The following is a 21,496-nucleotide window of genomic DNA, read 5'->3' on the forward strand; positions in this document are numbered from 1 at the left end:
TAAATTATTTTTTTCCCTTTATTTAATGAAAATCACTAAAAGGTTAGGATACTGCAACTCAGTTCCTTAGCCAGTTTCTCTCCGTCTGTCAACAGTAGTTTCTAACCACTTCACAACATGCACACAACAGCATTCATAAGCTACCTGATAATGAAAGTTTTGAAAGTAATTAACCTGTACTTCCTGAAACTATCAAACATAAATACTCATACAGTATAACATTATCAGACTGGAATAGACATGTTCATACATCAGTTTTGTTTTACACTTACTACCATGCTCTCCACAGGCACATGTACAACAGTGGCAAACAGCATTGTGTTGACAGGTGTTATTCTGTTCACTTATGGTATGCATAAAGTGAAAGCTCTACCTAATAAATGCTAATGTCTTATTTTAGCCTTTCTACAGCACCTCTTAAATTACTCACATAACACAGACAGTTACATCATCTTGTATCACACTACTGGAAGACATGGTTGTGCTTACATCTAGAGCAAGATTACCTCTACCTAATTGTAAATATCTAGGAATTTTCTTTTCTACATCCTTTAGCTCCTTATCCTTCCTTTCAGTTATTTCCACAAATCTCTCCAGGACTCTCCCATTACCTTTGTCGTACATTATACAAACTTCCCACTGTCATTTTTACATTCAGGTGTTATGCCGAGGCACAACAGTTGCCTTCCACTATTCAATTGGTAATTCTCTTGTCTCTTAAGAATGTCATATAGAACATACTGATCCTCCTACTATGTATTTCACTTCCACATTTATTTCATTAATAACAGCAGCATTACCACACTAATATAGCAATGGCCTTCTTCATCTCTGTATCAACTTATTTCTGCACACTATCTCTCCAACTACCTCTCTATACTTGATGGGTGCTGTTTTTACTGTCTCCACTGCTCCACATTTTGTTCATTTGCCTGTGACACACATACTGAGCATATGTAATTTTATTGTTTTTATTATCCATTCTTCTTAACACAAGCACCTCAAGTAACTCACTTCAACTATCTCAATCTAGATCTTTGACCTTCATGGTATATCTGTATTTAATGGGTATATTTCAATTAGTAGAAACTTTACTCTTCGTCATATGCTCAAATCATCTTTTATGTTTAGTACTTTCCTTGATATTATTCCTTCCACTTCATTCCTGCATACAATTCAACGAAGATATTGAAATTTATGAGTATCTACCCGTTTCATTACTTGTCAACTGAATTCAATTTTTCATTTCTTCCAAGACTGCCTGTCTATTACGAGAACATCTTACAGGGATTTCAAGATACCTTTCACATTGAATGAGAGAAGAATAGAATATTGAGACAAATAGTGGCGAGACTAGACCAGCAACAAATGGAGACATAATTGTTGCCGTCATCCAAAAGGAAAGTCCCAAAGAATGAGCTTCAGAATTGATTAATAGTGGGACCTACATTTCTTTATCTACAATACCTAATCTCACTTGAAAAAAAATATTCTAGCCAGGAATATGACAAGTTACTCTTTCAGTTTGATATGCCTTCCCAGATTCAAATAATCCTATATTTACTTGTAAGACATGAACTACATTCAGTAACTCCTTTCTACTACTAAAAGAATAGTTATTATCAAGAAACAACTATTTCCCATGTATTCTATTTCTTCCTTACCATTGCTTCCTTTTCCTAAGATATCTATTCAAACTTTCTAGACACAGCTATAGTGGCTCAATCCATCACACAAACACAATAATCTTAATCCACCATAACATAGGCACTAGTTTTTAAATTCAAGAACCATCCTTATATGCAGTACATTCCCACATTACATAGAGCATTCTACTTAGCTCCATATGTTTTCTGCTAAGTTTAAATAACAGATTACAAATAAATACACGGACAGGAACAATGGAGAGTACTGTCATGGCAGCCATCAGTTACTGATAGGTAGACAGACAAATAAATCACTAGCTTAGAGTTTTGATCAGTGTGTGTAATTGTACTGATGGCATCCCCACTTGCCTCAGAGAAGGCAGCTGTATGAAAGTATCCATACTAGGAAACTTAATTACTAGAGCAAAATGACCAGACGACACATTCAAGATCATGGTTGTGGTAAGTGATCCCTGAGGTGAAGTTTTTAGTGAAAGCAGACACACATTTGTAGACCACAAGAAAGGTAAGTGAATTTTTAATCTTAATGTTTTCTATTTTGTAATAATAGGATTAGACTTCACAACAAAGCATTCCTTTGGGGATTAACTGTCCTTGCTTTTGTAAGTTTCCTAGTTTATCAAACACCATGAGATTCCGTGTTGATGAGGATAATTTGCAAGACTTTTCTCTTTCACCTCAACAGCCTCATCTTGGTTTATTAACTTTATTTTTCTTCTAAAATCTGGAGTTTTGGATTGTGGTGCTAGGAAAGCCCAAATTAACCAAAATTCTCCTGGAGCTTGATAATTTGTAGCCAGACCAGTAACATATCAGATAGAGCAAAGGATTCAATCCTTGACAAGATTGCCTCTCATGGCAAATTTACCCTGCCTTGACATCAATTTCTCATTGTTTTCATGCTATGCCATCAGCCATCACATGTGTGATGCTGCATTTATATCACCAGCATTAAATCAGGCCATAACAGAATGGAACTCACCATTCCCCTACACTACCAACAAACTGTCAAAACTATTGTTACTTTTTATATCTTAGTCCTAGAGATGAATGTATTCACTAGGACACCTCATCTTGACAACCTTCTTGGATGAGGATGTTAGCCTGGTAAACAGACAGACAGACAGACTTTGCTCTCTCTGCTCTCTTTCTTGGCAACACCAAAAGTTGGCCTAAGGCACTGGTTTCTTTCAATTTGAGAAGTTAAGTTGTAGTGATTCTTGGAGGATTTCATCTGTATATAATGACCTCATGTATCTAATGATCTTGCTGACATTCCATAGCATCATCAGTATATGACACTAATCTAATAAAAAATATATATCCCATTACTCTGCCTAAGTTATCTTTTATACAAAGCAATAATGCTGTGGTTATGTTGCATGCTTAGAATTACATGTATGTGTTGTGCTGGGAGGCTCCCATTCATGCAGTGAGACTTTCGCAACACCTAGGCACCAGATAAGCCATGAAGCCTCACATCCACTCCGCTACTACATCCACAGGTGTGAGTGGTGTAAGATCCTGATTGCTCCTTGACAACATGTCCCTATCTTTGCCATTCCATTTCCTCTTGGATGCATCATTACCATAAACAAAGAAAAATTAATACATACAGTTACAAAAAGATATTGTGATAAGTCACAATATCTTGAGCTACTTATACAGAATCAAACAATCAAAACCAATAATTATCTTAGAAAAACAATGCAAAATATGCACTGACAACTGTTGGCATTCTTACTTGGGCAAAATCAATTAACATCTTTCATACATACATTAAAGAGAGGTGCAAGTATCTTGAACACCAGTGACTGCAACCATTTAACCACCTTCCATGAACCACTTTGTACTTTATTAGTGTTTCTCCTTCATATTAAGCCATAGGGAAACACTTTCAGACTGACCAGCATTAAGGGGATGGCTAACAAGTATGTACATTGGCTGATGCTGTGTGGGTTAGGTGAGTAATCATTGCAATTCATGACAGTACATAGCTGTTCTCAGTTATCACTTTCTGTATGCTGTTTGTAATGAAATGGTGAACATGAGTTGTATGAAATCTCTCCTCATTTCTAGCATAAAACTGTCACAATTTTATATTTATGGTATACCAGCATCTATGATAGAATGCATGCTATGATTTCAATAGAGCTCTTCCAAAATTAATAGATTAACAACTATGATACAATATTCTTCTATGAACACAATGGTATAACTAATAACTACATATATTTTCTGGAATGGAGTTAAAAGATTGATCAAAACTAAATCCATAGCACCTCCCTCAACAGCAAGTTTTGGGTTGCCATAATATGACCAGCAAATCCATTATCAAATCCAAAAGAAACAGTTCAAGTGAAGAAAACAGAATAGATTCAAGATAAAGAGGCTATCCAGTGTGTTGAAACTAATCTACAACTTATTTCCATGTACATATATAAAATATAGTTGCTCACAACTTGTCAAACTTTAGTCCTTAGTACCAATGCATCATAACTTTATCCAGGTCCTTTCTCACATATAAGTTGTAGGTTAAATCTACAAGTTAATAAGTTATATAAAACAAAATAAATGAAACACCCAGAGCCAGAGTGACATAAGCAACCTTGTGGCCAAAATTATTACTTTTATTCCATTGTCTTCCCCAACCTTCCTGCAATTGGGTAAGAAATCCATCCAAGTCAAATTATCCACAGAAACTTCTTGGTATGCCTGAGTGATAGCTATCAATTGCTGGGGAGAGCAACAGGAGGAGCTAGGCAATGATGGCTCAATCCACAAGTCACATGTCACGATGGGACACCTCCACCACCACGTCCACACAATTCCTCCTTCCAGCCTGCTTGCTACCTTTAAATAATGGACTGCTGTCTTAATTTCACTTTTTACACAACATATAATCCTTTCCTTATTATGGCTGACAACAGTGTACTCCCTCAGGAGACAAACCCTCCATGGAAAGAAACATGGAAGAGAAATATCACTAAAAGATGAAGAAGCAAAGGGGAAGCCCGTGTGAAATTTGGAAGTGTCGCATGATTTTATTATTTCTGTACATTCTATTGTCATTTATAATGCAATATTTTCATAATGTTTATTAGTTCTTTTGTTTTAGTTTGTTTCAGTTTAATTCTTTATGCTTACATCATTCTCTTCATTTGTGCTCATCTTGGGATATTGTTTCATAAAGTTGATAAGTTCATTAAAAAGGACACTTTTTAATCGTTCTGATTCCCTATCAGTACAGAAAAAATAAAACAACTTGATATACAAAAGGAAATAAACAATGTGTGGGCACTGGATACAACTTTTAATGGAGCTGTGATAGCCTTAAAATAGTATCAAGGAAATAATGCAGTCACTTATTTCATTCTAATAACGTAATCTAATCTCAATTTCATGATATAATTCAACCAAATTGTTGTAAAGGGAATAAATTACTGAATATATATTTTGATATGAATTGCTACTTTCTATCTGAATCCATTTTGAAACTCACAAAACTTTGACAGCATTTTTCTCCAATTTTAGTTTTCAGCGCTTATGTCATTCTGGCTCAAGTACATTGCACATATTCTATGGGGCAGAGTTGGCGGCAATGCTGAGCCACACCTGCTCACTTAAAGGTATGACTCATGTATGAGATCTTTACAATAAGTGATATTACATTATGAAACCTGTAATTTACAAGAATAACATAAGTTTATACTACTATTCTGAATATGTAGTGTATTCATGAATGAATTAATCATTACCACCATACTTTGTGTGTTGCCAGATTCAACTCCTCCAGTGATCAAAGACGAGACATTTCTCTCTCATCTGAAGTGAGCTTGTCAGCTGACACAGAAATAATGTCTCCTGCAATTGTGTGGTCTGACTGTATAGAAAAAAAAAAAAAAAAAAAAATGAGAAGAATATATTACTAAAATAGAAAATATTGTAGAAAAAAAAAAAAAAAAAAAAAGGAAATTACAGTAAAATTACATAAATGGGAATTACAAACATGAATTTAATATTTCTATATGAAAGCAAAGCTAAAATGTCCAAAAGGCTGTATTCTATGTCTCTGAAACTATTTAGCTTCTAAACTCATATTACGTATTACATCCAGTTAGCACCTCCACAACTGTATGTCCTGAATGTACTCCTCAAGGTGAGGCCCAGAATTTCACTCATACACTATCACTCTAATTTCATAATGCGAGCAGCGTGAATGATAACACGAAAAAAAAAAAAAATAATCTGGTTGATAAAAACCTTGAAATCTCATTAAATGGAATGTGACCATGAAAAATGTACACATACCTTCTCAGTGAACAAGTTTTCAGTGCCACTGATTGTAGTCCCTTCAATGTGGACCCACGAAGAGAAGAGCTCCCTCTGAAGCACTGTATTCCCTCCAGTGGCAACGCTCACCAGGACACCCACCAGCATAGTTACTAGGAACCCAATAGCCGCCACCCACATGTAAGACACTGCATACAGGTTGTGCAGGAAGGGAGTGCTGTGGAGATATGGCTCTTGTCATAATCACAGCTGAACAATGTAAGTGAACATTTATGAAAACACCTACAAGTCTAAGCTATTCCAGTACTTGTACAACAATGTCCCTTTCAGAGCGTGTCACTAAGCAGTGCTTCTCACCACTAAAGGGCAGAGGTAAATGGATGCCTTCACACACAGCCATGACCACAAATCACACCACTGCAGAAGGTTTAAGCTTTTTCCTTTACCATTGATGGTTATGATGACTATTATTAAAAGTAACACTGCTCATCAAGATCATTGGCATTAGTTCCTAACTTTCACGTGTTGCTGCAGCCACGTTTTAGTAGTTGTACATACATGGTAAAACTGTAGCACAACTCAATTTAACACCCTACCACTTCACCATCAGTCTCTCTAATCTTTCAACATGACCAACACTGCCAGAAGCATCAATCCTTCTACAACCATCTCAGATTGTTTATTATACAGAAAGAGAAGTAAAGCTGCAAGTGCATATCACCACCACTACACATGCCCACATGTATAAACATGCATTAGAAATTTCAGCAGTGCTATTGCTCTTCAAGAGTTGCACAAAACATTAATTTAATGTAGATTTTCATTATGAGAATATTGCCTGACAGAATGTAGTCAATTATCATGAATAGGACAAATTCATTACTCATTTAATATGATTTTTGGTCATAATTACACTTAGGGAGATATTTGTATTAAAATTTAAAAAATAATAAATGCTATCAATAAACAAAAACAAGTTAAACAATAATAATAATAATAATAATAATGATAATAATAATGATAACTATTATCATAATAATAAAAATAATGATAAAAATAATAATAATAATAATAATAATAATAATAATAATAATAATAATAATAATAATGAAACCATAATAATTCTGGACATAACCATGTCAATCACATGTTGAGATAAATAATATTCCATTTCCTTGACAACATTATAGCAATAAAAACCCAAAAAACTACTGATATATTCCCAACAAGTGTACAGTTTTAGCAAACAATAGGAACATGTGGTAGAGAACAAGGCATGGGAGCAGCAAGGACAAGGTGCTTACCTCTCCTCATGTGATGTGTTGTTGAGGTGAGAGGAGATGGTTGCTATTACTCCTTCCTTATCTTCAGAAGGCAAACTCAATGATATGTTACTAACGCCATCAAAGTAAAACTCATCTCCTTTATAACTTGAGTTTCTGGTCATCTGAATACTTTCTATATTGAAGGAAGCATTGGTGGCCGGACATCCTTCAACAGACACAGGCTTAAAGGGCGGCACTGGCTTGGGTTGACCAAATCCAATCCACAGTGTGACAATCAGCCCGAAAGTAAGACCTGCCATGGCACCCTGCAAGACACATGGCAGTAAAGAGTGTGCTTGATGGGCACCAAATTCAAACATGATTGTAAGAGAGAAAGCTAAAAGTTTAACCTTATAATCTGGTGAAAGGCACTTCAGCTGGCAAGGAATTCAAGTAATATTATGTTGCTTGAAATAACATTTATGAGATTGGTAGTTAATGAAAAAAAAATGCCATCAAAGATTAGGTGAGTAAAGATGTCCTTCCTAAGAGTAACTAAGTAAATGAGGACAATAAATATAATATCAGTGTAAACAAACAGCAGTAAATCTCCTATTCATATCTACATCACAAGTATTCTCGAGTTTTGTTTCTCTTATATGGTGATCTGCCAAAGAAATAAAATTTTTATCCAATTGTGCAGTTCTTTAACTTGCCTTTTGGTTGGCACATCTACAGAGCATGCCAAGGGTGAAGAGTGCCAGGAGGGGTCCACCCACAGCTCCAAAGATGGTGAGAGATGCCTGCAGCACCCCTGTCCCCACCAGAGGGATGAGGAAGGACATCATAATACATATCAACCCATACACACATGCCAGAATTTTGCTGATGCGTGTGGCATATTTTTCTCGGAAGCCACTGTGGTGTGGAATGCATGGCTGGAAAAGAAACTTGGATGAATAAAAGATCATGTATTTCTCCTCTTCCTCTTCCATGCAATTTGAATTCCTGCGTCATCATCACCAAGTAAACCTATTCTTCCACCGAAAAATGAGATAAGTTTCAAACTTTACAACGAAAAGCCATCACATTTAATGAAGTATGTATCGCAGAAACAGAACAAAAGATTTTAACAATGTGGTGTAGCCATTTGAATTTGAACAGTCTCACACAATACTAAGGTTACACCCAAAGGCAAGCCAGCACCCACCAGTATGTAGTCCTGGTAAGTCACTGCTGCCAGGGAGTTGAGGGCTGAGGAAACTGTAGAGAGAGAGCCACTGAAGATGCCGGAGACAAAGAGGCCAGAGAGACCCGGCACCATTCCCATCGTCTCAACAACATAGAGTGGCAGCAGCTGTTGGGGTGAAGGAAGATCACCATTGAAGGAGTGGGAGTGACTGCCATCTGAGGAGTCTTTATCATAATCACCATCACAACCACCAACACCACCATTATCTTCCCATTCATCTATCTCTCTGAAGCTTTCCCAAGTTTTATCTGCAATTCCATCTGTTCTTCTTACATGCAGCCTTCTACATATACAATTTGAAGAACATAATGGTGGTGTTCAAGAATTAAGTAAGCAGTAACTCAGACCATGAAGAAGAATATCAAAGTGGTCAGGTGTTTTGATATGGCAAGGTAGAGCTGCATCTCCACTCACAGTCTTGTTGCTTTCCCCTCAAGGGACTCACTAGCAGCTTGCAGGACTAGTGGAGATTATCAAATAAGATCAACAGTGTAATGGAGTAAAGGAGTGAAAGAAGTTTTAACATAGGATGAGCCATTGAACTATAACAAGAAGGAAATGCTTGGATAAGGAAAGATAGAGGCTCTTCTCTCCTCTCTTGGGCGAAAGTCATCAGAGAGAGAGAGAGAGAGAGAGAGAGAGAGAGAGAGAGAGAGAGAGAGAGAGAGAGAGAGAGAGAGAGAGAGAGAGAGAGAGAGAGAGAGAGAGAGAGAGAGAGAGAGAGAGGATAAAAACAAAAGCAGCATTCAGATAAAGGGAAAGCAGAATATATATTTAGTAGCAATAGCAGTCACTATAACAAGCATGTGTGAAATAGACATGAATAGCTTAAAGAGGAGAAGTCTGAGCTAAGAAGAGACTCACAAGCAAGTGTTGTGAAGGCAGCAAGATGTCTTCATAAAGCAATCCTGGTGCTGATCCTGTAGTATACATATATATGAATATGAATGAGACGTTTATGAGGCAAAATCATGAAGAAAACTTGTGGGAATAAACACACCAATGCAAATCAGCATGGCACTTGTGTGTTCTCAGCTCACAAACACACCAATGAGATAAAATGAAAGGTGTCATAATAGAATGAAAAGACTCTCAATGTTTGAAAGGTGAGGTAAAGTTGGTGAATGTTTGAAGGAAGGAATAAGGAATGGAAGTGACTTTGACCAATGTGGGAAAAGGAGTTACAGTTATAACAGTGATTGCTGCTTAGTATCTGGTCATGGCATGTCATTGTCTCTTTGAATCTTTACATCTCTGGTGCTTAACTCATGCCAGGAACTCCTACCATGAAAGGATGGCTGAAAACAAATATGTAAATACAACCTCACCTCCACTTCATTCTTTTACATATACGTATATAGAACTACCAATTCACTCAAATTTCATCCTCACAAATGAAAATAATCATTATGTTTTTTTGTTTAATTTTACACCATAAACATTTACCTCATCTAAGGGTCTCTCTCTCTCTCTCTCTCTCTCTCTCTCTCTGTTATGGAGACACCACAAAGTGAACATCGTACTTTTGTCAAATAAAAGAATGGAACAATGAGCAAATAAAGAAATAAACACATGTTAATGAAACCAAAACTTTACTTGTAGCCAAAAAAATTGTGAACAAACGAGCATAACAAGACCAAGAAATTAAAAAAGTGTATAGGCTTCAAAAAGTGCAAAAGGACAACAACAGATTCCACAACTAAACAAAGGAAGAAAAAACTATGAAGGAAATTTTGAGAGGGAAATTTCTCCCAATACAGAATATAATCTACTAATAGTTAACCAGATGAGCTTGTACATGTGAATGCTGAAGGAGGCATATCAGCAAATTAACACGAGGTAAACACACAAGTCAGTACATACCTGATCTGAGTTGGCAATGCGACCACTCTTCATTGGATCACAGTCTTGGTACTGTGCGTACACCACAAGGCCAGCAAATGAGGTAGACAAACTCAGCACTGTGAGAATGGGCCACTGGATCCAGAGGGAGGCCTGGGCACGATGCAGGTCCCTACAACACAGTGCAGTGACATTTTACAAAAAAATTGATAATAATAATAAAAATAATAATCTTGTTTTTATTACACTAAGTAAAACAGTTCCTAAAACACGAAATGTATCTAAACACACACAAATATTACAAAACTATTAGCAAACCATGAAAATAATGAATTTTTAATCAGAGTAATAATTAACAAATACTACAAAACTATTAATAAATCATGAAAATGATGACACTTTCTATTCAGAGAAATGCTTTTTTATTATTGTACTTTTCCATCAATTCAAAACTGATAAAAATAATGCAATTCACTCCTTTGTATATTGGCAACTTATAAATTACTTGACTTTATGAATACACAAGTTTATATGTATATCTGTGATCATTTCAGCAGAGGAGTGGCATCAGCCAAGTCACAAGTGGTGGCACTCACTTGATGGTGAGGAGCCGCTGGACCTGAGCCTGGTTCACACCGTACAGGGAGCAGTAGGTGAAGCAGCCGCCAATAGCCAGACTCCACAAAGTGTGCCTCTCACGAGGATCTGGTGATATGCTGCACAACAAAAGAAAGAGAAAAAACAGTCAATGGCTTCAACATGTACGTATTACTTAAGATCATGCACTTCATGAGATGTACATTCTTTAGACTGAAAATTTTCAAACAAAATGAGAGAATATAAAAAATTAAGAAAATTATTTAAAACTGGGCATGTATTGGGCAACATGTTGTATTTCTGTGGCTCAGCATCTAATTTTTTTTTTTTTGTACTGAATAATATCTTATTTTATTTGTACTGAGTTACATTTCTCCATTCTGCTTTTCTCAAGTGCAATCCTAAACAAAAGTATTCACCAGTATTCTAACCAAAAGGTGACACATATGAAATGTCTATCATATTAGTGAATCATGAAAACAGTTTGGACTAAACATTGAGGGCACACAAACAAGTGAAGGAATAATACACACTTGAAGAATTCCAGTCTTTCCCCTTCCTTAGCAATCTTGAATATTTCAGCCACTGAGAAATCCATCACACCTCGAGTGATCACAGCAAATATTGCTGCAAACATCAGCAGAGACTGGAACACATCAGTGATGAGAACAGCCTTGATGCCTCCAAGGGCTGAGTAGAATGTGCACACAACACCCACTGCCATGATGGACACATTGAGCTGTATTCCTGAAAATCAAGTATGTACATGTCAATTTGGCTAATTACTAATATTCTAATCATCACTATCAATGTAGGCCTTTTCTCACATTATGCAGGAAGGAAGGACTATGGCTATGTACAGTTGACTAAACTGAAAAAACTGGTCAGGGAAGAAGAGGAATGATCAGAATGAAGCTGACCATACACAACTAACATCCTCATTTGTCCCCATTTATTACATACAAAATCAGTTGTAACAATGCTATGGAGAGCATATTGTATGGACTGAATGGGAAAACTAATCCAGTTAAGATACAATTGCTACACATAATGTTTACTACTCCACTGTCTGAGACGCACATGTGGAGGTGCTTACTCAGCTGGCCACACCTAAAGTGCTGACATTAAGCCTTTTTCCCTACTATGCAAATAAACTTTAATCTCTTCAGTACTAGGATGCATTTTCATATTCATTCTGTTTACTATTTTGGCAATTTCATACAGCTTCAGAAACATATGTTGAGATTAGAATATTAGAGACTATGGTCAACATTCTTTTCACCTTCACAGACCCTTCCTAATGCATATAAAATTGTCAAATCACACCCAAAAAATCAAGGTAAAAATGAAGGGGTTAAAATACACAATGGACAAAAGATGGAGTTTATAGATATGTGATGACAAAATATTGGTGTTGCTGCTTCACCCATCTTAGAAACCTAACTGCTTGAAGGTGGTTGTGACAAAGTGCTGTATTCTTCATAAAGACTCCACATGAGTATTTTCCATGTTGTGATAATAAAAGAGATCCTGAATTTTAACAGTGGTGGAAATAATGACTGCATTAATACATTTTGTCACAAGGTAGTACATACATCTATTTCATCATTAGTGAATTTTGTAATGCCACACTGGTGCTGCATGGGAAGGGTGCTGAAATGGAAGGCTGGAGTGTAAGGAGAGGAACACTATCATAACCAACCCAGCCACACACTAAATCAGGTTCCAAGAAAGAGAGAGAGAGAGAGAGAGAGAGAGAGAGAGAGAGAGAGAGAGAGAGAGAGAGAGAGAGAGAGAGAGAGAGAGAGAGAGAGAGAGAGAGAGAGAGAGAGAGAGAGAGAGAGAGACCAAGTACATTTAGACAGATAGGCTTACAAATAGTTTCAATGGTGGGCAGATATTCATAAGGGAGAGACAGGTAACCAAAATTAACATCATCATGTCAATAACTGACCTGTGACAGCTGAGAGTGCCAGTGCTGGAGCATAGAGCACAATGCCCATATAGAGAGTCATCTGAAGTGAGAAAGCCAGGGAAGCACAGATCCGTGTCAGCTGTCCAAATCTTTGCTCCAAGTACTGTTAAATAAAGAGGGTTCATAATGATTAATCAGGCACATTGTGTGTGTGTATTGAATCATTATTATTGAAGTATTGGCAAGTGAAATTTCACCCCTTCTGCCTGAGTGTCTTTCAAATAAACACACAAAGCACTGATACCTTTAAGCCTAGTACATACTTCCCTCTAGTAATGTGAATAGTGGTTCCATCCACATACCTCATACACACTTGTGTTTTGCAGCCTGAAGAACACTGGAAGGTAGAGGTAGCACACTATGGGCGTAGAGATGAGATACGAGAAGTTGATGACAATGAACTGTGTTCCAAAGGTATAATTTTCTTTGGACACACCCAAAATGGTAATGGCTGACATAAAGGAGGCCATGAGGGAGAAGGCAACAGGCATCACTGACATGTTGTTGTCAGCCATCATGTATTCCTGTAAGGGAATGGTAGTACTCAGTAAAACACACTCAGTTACATATGCTGTTCACAATCTACATATGCTGTTCACAATCTGAATAGTTACAGAACATTTAGTGAAAAATATTTTTTTCAAAAGAAATCAAAACCATACTACCTACGTACATCTAATCTCTCTCTCTCTCTTTCTCTTTCTCTCTCTCACACACACACACACACACACACACACACACACACACACACACACACACACACACACACACACACACACACACACACACACACATACACACACAGGGATGGGTTGACTGCATCTATTTGGATTTAAAAAAGGCGTTTGACAAAGTGCCACACGCAAGATTACTGTGGAAGTTAGAGGAGAAGGGTGGCTTAAAAGGGAGCACATTGAGATGGATAGAAAATTATTTGAGGGGGAGAGAAATAAGGACGGTAGTTAAAGATATGAAGTCCAAGTGGAGAGCAGTAGAAAGCGGAGTGCCACAGGGGTCAGTATTGGCACCAGTACTTTTCCTCATTTATATTAACGACATGCCAGAAGGAGTGAACAGCTACATAAATTTGTTTATGGATGATACGAAACTGTGCAGAGTTATAAAGCAAAAGGAGGATTGTGAAATACTGCAAGAAGACCTAAATAAGATCTGGGAATGGAGTAAGAAGTGGGAAATGGAATTCAATGTGAACAAAAGCCATGTCATGGAAATGGGAAAGAGTGAAAGACGACCTGTGGGAATCTATAAGATGGGAGATGGAGTAGAACTGGAGAAAGTCAAAAGGAAAAGGACTTAGGAGTGACGATGGAAGAAAACAATCAACCAGTAAGCCATATTGATAGAATTTTTAGAGAAACATATAATTTGCTAAGGAATATTGGAGTAGCATTTCACTACATGGACAAAGAAATGATGAAGAAATTGATAAATACTATAATAAGACCCAGATTGGAATATGCAGGAGTAGTGTGGACCCCTCATAAAAGAAACACATAAGAAAATTGGAGAGGCTACAAAAATGGCTACAAGAATGGTCCCAGAACTTGAAGGGATGACATATGAGGAGAGACTAAAGGCTATGGATCTACCAACCTTGGAACAAAGAAGGAGAGAGGAGACCTGATACAAGTCTATAAATTGATCAACGGAATGGACCAAGTGGATAATGAGAAACTGATCCTGAGAGAAGAATATGACACCAAGCACAAGATCGCATAGTAAAAAGCTGAGAAAGGGAAGATGTCTGAGAGATATAAAAAAATATAGTTTCCCGCAGAGATGTATTGAGACGTGGAACAGTTTAGATGAAGAAGTAGTGTCTGCAACGAGTGTGCACACTTTTAAAGTAAGATTGGATAAGTGTAGATATGGAGACGGGGCCACACGAGCATAAAGCCCAGGCCCTGTAAAACTACAACTAGGTAAATACAACTAGGTAAATACACACACACACACACATAATTACAACAGGAATATCTAGTGATCTAAAAAAGGAGTATAACACACGGAACACTACTCAATATTGGCCTGCAAACATTACAAAAATGCAGCAGCACAGCTTACCTTGAAGGTCTTCTGCTTGCCTCCAGTGAACCTGTAGTACAGGCCGATGGCTGAGGACACGGCCAACACCAGTGCAAAGATGACATAGTCCGTCAGGCCAAAGTAGCTCTCCATGATTTGCTGCATTTTCTCTCTCTCTCTCTCTCTCTCTCTCTCTCTCTCTCTCTCTCTCTCTCTCTCTCTCTCTCAGAGGAATGGATGAGCTCTTGCTTGTAGCTCACTCTGGGCTCACTTTGTGTGTTGGTCAATGCCTTCTCAAGTCTATTGTCTCTTCAGTTTCTTCTAAAAATCAGATAGCCACTCAGTCATAACATTATCATTTACTGTGTTTCATCTATAATCCATTATGATATTTCAGATCATTTGAACTTTGTTGTTGATCATACTATAATAATTTTTACAAAAATACTTTAACAATCACATCAATAAATCTTAAGAAACAATTTATACTTTTGAGACCTTCATATCATTTACCTGGTTTTCATCACCACGGAGTATGCTACAGGACAGCACACTTTAATCATTCTTCATTCTCTGCTTCATTTATCATCATCACACACCTCCGATCAGCACATCCTCAACATTTCTGTCAGTGCATGAAGAGCCATTCCTGGTGCAGGTGAGATTCATCCTGTTCAATAAATGAAGGCTCACAGAAGTTCTAACACTAAACACTTGTAATTCTTCAGTGCAAATGGATGATATTTCTGAAAAAAGACAAATGATCATTTACTGGTGAGGAGAGACATGACCTATGCATAATAAGACTACTGCCAGGTAGTATGCCATCTCCTTCACTGCCCTTCTAGCTACACTACCAAACCTGTGTGAGACTCAGACTTGAATACCATAAGAATCTAGTAAATGATAGCCACATATTTATAAAGTAACATTTACATGAAATTATGTTAACAATCCAAGGTTGACAAAAAGTGAGATATTTTTGGAAGCACACTTGTATTTTTGTTTATGAGTATGGCAAGCAGTGTTCAATGGAATGAGCAGATATTGTGATGGAGTATATGAATGAAAGCAGTGAGAGAAATATAAGAATACCAGAGCCTGCAAGGAGAGAGATAAATAACAATACTGCTATATAGCCATCCTTCTAAGATAGTTCATAGAAATACACATAAGATACAGAAACATGTTCCATAATGTTCTTAAACTCTCTCTCTCTCTCTCTCTCTCTCTCTCTCTTTTCCATCATTTACTGAATTAATGTCACCTTGAATACAACTGTGTCTATGTGCTTTATAAAAAATAATACAAACATGAAATCATTCCAAATGTCCATGATTGTTTAAGTCCATGATGGAATGGGATGCTGGTGACTCTGGTAATTTCATCTCGTTGAAAAGTCAAACTATGTAACATCTCTTTGTGGCGTAAGAGGAATGTTTACACATGGCTGCCCACAATGGTGTGTTACCGAGAAAGATTGTATAAACCCTGTTCTTGTTCCAACCATTCTCTCTCTCTCTTTCTCTCTCTCCCTTACTTCTTTAATTCTGAGACATGTGTTAATAGTTGCTCGTCACAATTATAAATAACCAAGACTTGAAGCTCACTCAAGGAATTACTTTTAATCGAATATCAACAAATCACTATCAGGGAAACAAAATTATCATTGTCAAAACTTCCTATCCTGAGTTTTACCATTACTTCTACATTTCTAAATCAACAGGAAGGGCATAAACAGATATTTTTCTAGTGTCAGCAAAGCATATATTAGCAGAGTGTAGAGGTAACAAGCTGTAAGGAGCTGGTATGATAAAAACAAGCAAATGGGTGAAGAATTTTAGCCAAGTAAGATGTGGTGTGGCTGTCAAGGTCAACTAAACTTCACTTGCACCATTGTGATCACTATAGCTATGCCTGTCACCATGCCTCTGATGTAACCACAGTGACCCCAGTGGTACAAGTGGAGTTTGGTTGACCTTCACTACCCCCCACCACTGCTTACTTAACAAACATTCCTCACTCATTTGTTTCCACCAATGCTTCCCTTCCCCAGATGACTCAGGATTTCTCCTAAACCCTCGATGCGTTTCCATATTCATTCTGTTTATTATTTGGTGATTTTATACAGCTTCAGAAACTCATGTGGGGATTAAAATTGTGAAGACTGTGGCCATTAATCTTCTGACCTCCATAGACCCTTCCTAATAGAATGGTCTTTTCGTGGTGCACAAATCTCAAGGTAAAAATGTGTCCCAGTATTGAAGGAATTAAGCCAGATTTTTATCACTCACGAGCAGGGCCTGTGGGATATGAAACGTTTCACACCACGTTGGAAAATAAATCACTACTGTGCTTTATATATCTAACCTAACCTAACCTAAGCTTCACACCACTATAATATTAAGATGATCTGCCCTCCTCAGTAAGGTAAAATCACTTCACTGGTTACATATGCGATTGATTAGGTTTATGTTAGAGGTTAGGTTAGATTAAGTAAAGCACATGGAAGAAGCTCAGGTCAGGATTGGGTTAGACTATAGAACGATGAACGTGCACCAATGACAGCGAAATGGTGACTGGGTGACATAGCACAGCCCGAATCTCTCCCGCGCCAGTGATTCTTCACAGTGCGTCACACCATTCTGTATGCAAGCAAACCGCTGTCCAGTGTCTATACCAGCACTGTCACCCTTTCCAATGAGCAAATACTGAAGGGATGACAAAAGCCGGGCTGTGTAGGAACGGGCGAGAACTATCCTACCAAACTGGCCAAAGTTATATTGTACACCTTTGAAATAAACACATACTTACTGCTTTACATTCTGAAAGATAGATAAGGCACATATGAGGACACAGCAAATGCATTATGGGCTGACCAATTTGCTAAAGGTCTGTCTGGCGCAGGTGTGCCATGCGGTGTTGCGTCACCGAACAGCTGATTCAGTGTAAACAAATGTAAACTGAATAGTAACATCAAGTGTTGTTGGAGGCTGTACCCTTTCCATTCAATATTACAGTTGTCACAATGAAACGCCTTTATTTCATGTTAACAATTCAGTTTACATGTTCACCCATCTTAAATACTTTAAGCGTCTTGGTCGTCATGGTTACTGGCGGCGATGATGCAACGCTTTTATTATGGATCATTTTGACCTTGACAGTAAACCCTGAGGTGAAGCAATGATTGTCCAGCATCGCCCTTAAGTAACAAATACTTTTATATAACTACTGAATTTCCATCAACTTAAGTATTGTAGTATGTTGTCTTGTGATCTCTATTCAATAAAACTACAAGTACAACTTCTAACGCAAACACATAAAGTTCATCCACTCAAACCGCATCGGCATGCACTGATACAGGTCACAGTCTCCTCGCCCCCTGGAGGCAAAAGTTCTAGATGGAACCTCACTAAGGCATAACACGCGGATGATACCAATCAATACATTTCAATAACTTGTACCCAATGTAATCATTATAGCCAGTTGTATCCAAACGTCAAGAGAACAGTGCCCATGCATTACACAAAAGGGAAAAGCATGTTCAGTTACTTCACGGCCGGTGTGGTGAGAGGCCGGATGGTGAGAGGACGAGCGGCCCCTTGCAGATGAGTGCCAACCTCGAGGCGGCGTGTGCTACTGCCAGTGCCAGCCGCTCGCCGCTCGTGGCTTGCCGCTTGTGTCCCAGACTCACCCCTGCGCCCCCACCTCCAAAGAGGTGTACGCGCATATCTGCCCACACTGGTACGCACGCGCACTATCTACAATTAATCATACGCCTGTCACTTTGTAAAATTTCGTCATATTGATGTCATGTTGATAGGACCACATTGGCATTACATCTTATACCTTGGCATAAGCATCTCGATCTTTCTCTCTCTCTCTCTCTCTCTCTCTCTCTCTCTGAGCTACATATATTGAGTTCACACAGTAGCCTGCTGCCGATGATGAGTTTAATTAAACTGCTGCGTGCCAAACTAGTGTGTGTGTGTGTGTGTGTGTGTGTTAAAGGAAGGCCGTGATCGAGATATGCTGCGCTGAGCTATCCATGACATGATATCTCTTACTGTTCCTTTCTGCACATCTTCATTCCTTCAAGTGTTCAGTATATAAGAAGCCTTTGCATCCTCTATTTCTTTTTTCTTACGTTTTCCTCATCACTGATTGCACAGAATTTTGGGATATCAATTACTAGACTTCAAGTAACTTCAACCTTTAGCTACATGTTTGTTTTACACACACACACACACACACACACGAGAGGGCCGGGTTCGAGTCCCGGCGCGGCGAGGCAAATGGGCAAGCCTCTTAATGTGTGGCCCCTGTTCACCTAGCAGTAAATAGGTACGGGATGTAACTCGAGGGGTTGTGGCCTCGCTTTCCCGGTTTGTGGAGTGTGTTGTGGTCTCAGTCCTACCCGAAGATCGGTCTATGAGCTCTGAGCTCGCTCCGTATAGGGAAGACTGCCTGAATGACCAGCAGACGACCGTGGTGAACACACACGTATGCAATATGTCTCCGTTCATTACAGAGATCTATTTCGTAGCATTCATACATAGCTACAGATTTTGACGATTATAGGTACAAGATTCACGATTCTCTGCAGTACAAGTGGAAGCATCTCTAACCTCTTAAGTTAATCAACTCTCTCCTTCCATGGTACGTCACATTTTTCGAGCTTGTCTTCATGTCTTATATCAAGGAAAGGAAACAAGTGAAAAGACGAGACTATACTGCATTTAGAATATTTTCAATACTCATTAAAACCTCCAGGAATATTTGTTTGTACGTACTTGCTTATACCATGATCAGGGGATGAGAGAGAGAGAGAGAGAGAGAGTTGCCACACTGAAATTTTTTCTCCTGAGTGGTCAATGAGAGAGAGAGAGAGAGAGAGATCATAATTTAATCTATACATCACTTTTCTTTAAAATAAAATAGGAAGAACCACCACCACTACCGCCACCACTATTACATCACGCGCCCCTAGCATCTCTACAATGAATGCGGCCTCAGCACCTCACCTCGCCACTGTTTACCGCCCTAAGCACCGTAGCACTGCCACCTCCAGTGTCCAGTCACGCCATCACGCTAAATCTTAACGCTAAGAGTTGCGCAAATACAGATGCGAGACCAAAAATAGAAAGACTGAAGATATTTTTTGTATTTTTAAAGCAAATTATGTTATATTATCAAAAAATTTATATATATTTATTACATAAGAACTTTGAAACTTAAGATGATAAGGGAAACTGTTTGTGCAATGATAATATAGAGCTCTGTACGGTTAAAACTACAATTGGTACTTTTTTTTTTTCCAGCTACATCATCATATCTTCTCTTTATCGCCCTCATAGTAAGCATCACCAAGTAAATGAGTTCATTGCAATAATGGATAACCTACTCTCACAAAACATATTAACTAATAATAAAACAATATTTTTAGGAAATTTCAACATTAATCTCCTAGAACACAGTTTTCATCCACCAACTAACAACTTTGTAAGCACAATGCAATCTCTTAACTATTTTCCTCATATATCCCGGCCCACTAGATTTCCCGACGACAACTCCACTGTCTCCCCCTCCCTCTTGGACCACATATGGACAAATTTCACAGTTCCCTCATCCCCTGGTATCTTTCTGTCTCCCTTAAGTGACCATCTTCCAGTGTTCCTAAACCTTCCGATCCTTGAGAAGATCAACGATAATCATCGAGTAACCTTTAGACAAAAAACCGGGAAACCCGAGCAAATTTTAGAGGAAAATTATCAGAAATCAATTTAAATGCTTTGTTAATACACGAAAACACAAACATAAAATGCAATCTGTTTCTGGACAAAGTGTACATTATATACTATTCCTCTTTCCCTAAAATGACAAAATTCATTTCAAATAAAAGACTTGAAAAACCATGGATCACTCAAGGGTTGATAAAAATCTATACAACACAAATTTGCTCTCTATAAAGCATATAAAATAGGAATGATCAACTTTGATATTTACAAACATTATAGAAAATATCTAACAAACCTCATTAAGCTCACTAAAAAGAAATTATTATTTACCAAGATTTTCAGATTTTAGACTAAATACAAAGAAAATATGGGAAACAATAAATGAACTCTCAAATAGCAAGACTAAAATGAACACAACAATCAACCAAACTAAAAACACCCCACATGAAATATCAAATGCATTTAATGACTATTTTTCAAACATTGCCCCTGAACTTGCACACAAACTGCCACCCACAGAAATCTCCCACACCTCATACATTCGCGGTGACTATTCACACTCAAAGGTGATGCCAATAATAACAAACTATGATACAATATCAGACCTCAAAAACAAAAAAGGACACATTGATGAGATATCAGTTGCTATTACAAAATAAAACAAAGACTTATTTGCCAAACCTCTCACAATTCTATTCAACCAATCAGTCAAGACAGGTACTTTCCCTGACAAGCTAAAATTTGGTAAAATAATTCCTATCTATAAATCAGGTAACAAAGCAGATGAATCATATAACAGACATATCTCTATATTACCAAAC

At 37.8% G+C, this 21,496-nt stretch overlaps 2 protein-coding genes across 7 annotated transcripts; one reads left to right on the forward strand and one right to left on the reverse strand.

The window, feature by feature from the left end:
• Positions 1 to 4: 4 nt before the first annotated feature.
• Positions 5 to 18,631, reverse strand: LOC123517208 (putative sodium-dependent multivitamin transporter). 6 transcript variants are annotated; one of them, XM_045277223.1, is made up of 13 exons: positions 18,490 to 18,631; positions 15,451 to 15,683; positions 14,977 to 15,258; positions 13,194 to 13,415; positions 12,871 to 12,994; positions 11,450 to 11,663; positions 10,916 to 11,035; positions 10,341 to 10,491; positions 8,436 to 8,582; positions 7,942 to 8,163; positions 7,265 to 7,551; positions 5,979 to 6,177; positions 5 to 5,550 (listed from the first exon to the last, which is right to left on the reverse strand). In XM_045277223.1, the coding sequence occupies exons 3-13, from the start codon at positions 15,100 to 15,102 to the stop codon at positions 5,467 to 5,469; spliced, it is 1,896 nt and encodes a 631-aa protein (XP_045133158.1). In that variant the 5' UTR covers positions 15,103 to 15,258; positions 15,451 to 15,683; positions 18,490 to 18,631; the 3' UTR covers positions 5 to 5,466. The 6 variants fall into 6 exon arrangements, with proteins under 6 accessions (XP_045133158.1, XP_045133162.1, XP_045133160.1 ...); XM_045277227.1 differs by having other exon boundaries at positions 15,451 to 15,607; positions 18,490 to 18,589; XM_045277225.1 differs by lacking the exon at positions 18,490 to 18,631 and adding an exon at positions 18,463 to 18,480.
• On the forward strand, positions 18,044 to 21,198 carry LOC123516695. The gene is made up of 3 exons (XM_045276298.1): positions 18,044 to 18,112; positions 18,420 to 18,681; positions 19,879 to 21,198. Exons 1-3 carry the CDS (start codon positions 18,044 to 18,046, stop codon positions 20,037 to 20,039), a joined length of 492 nt encoding a protein of 163 aa, XP_045132233.1. The 3' UTR covers positions 20,040 to 21,198.
• The last annotated feature ends 298 nt before the right edge of the window (positions 21,199 to 21,496 follow it).

The sequence above is a fragment of the Portunus trituberculatus genome, chromosome 41 (assembly GCF_017591435.1).
Source record: "Portunus trituberculatus isolate SZX2019 chromosome 41, ASM1759143v1, whole genome shotgun sequence".
In the NCBI taxonomy this organism is placed as follows: Eukaryota; Metazoa; Arthropoda; class Malacostraca; order Decapoda; family Portunidae; genus Portunus; species Portunus trituberculatus.

Bases quoted from the DNA above. Each gene is read 5' to 3' on its own strand.
- LOC123516695 (XM_045276298.1), top strand. From the start codon at position 18,044: ATGGTTACTGGCGGCGATGATGCAACGCTTTTATTATGGATCATTTTG. The intron at 18,113-18,419 runs GTGAAGCAATGA...TAATCATTATAG, and splicing joins CCTTGACAGTAAACCCTGAG to CCAGTTGTATCCAAACGTCA. The intron at 18,682-19,878 runs GTACGCACGCGC...AAAATAAAATAG, and splicing joins GCGCATATCTGCCCACACTG to GAAGAACCACCACCACTACC.
- LOC123517208 (XM_045277223.1), bottom strand. From the start codon at position 15,102: ATGCAGCAAATCATGGAGAGCTACTTTGGCCTGACGGACTATGTCATC. The intron at 8,164-8,435 runs GTGGGTGCTGGC...TTTCTTTTCCAG, and splicing joins CTTACCAGGACTACATACTG to CCATGCATTCCACACCACAG. The intron at 5,551-5,978 runs GTATGTGTACAT...TTTTCTATACAG, and splicing joins AAAACTTGTTCACTGAGAAG to TCAGACCACACAATTGCAGG.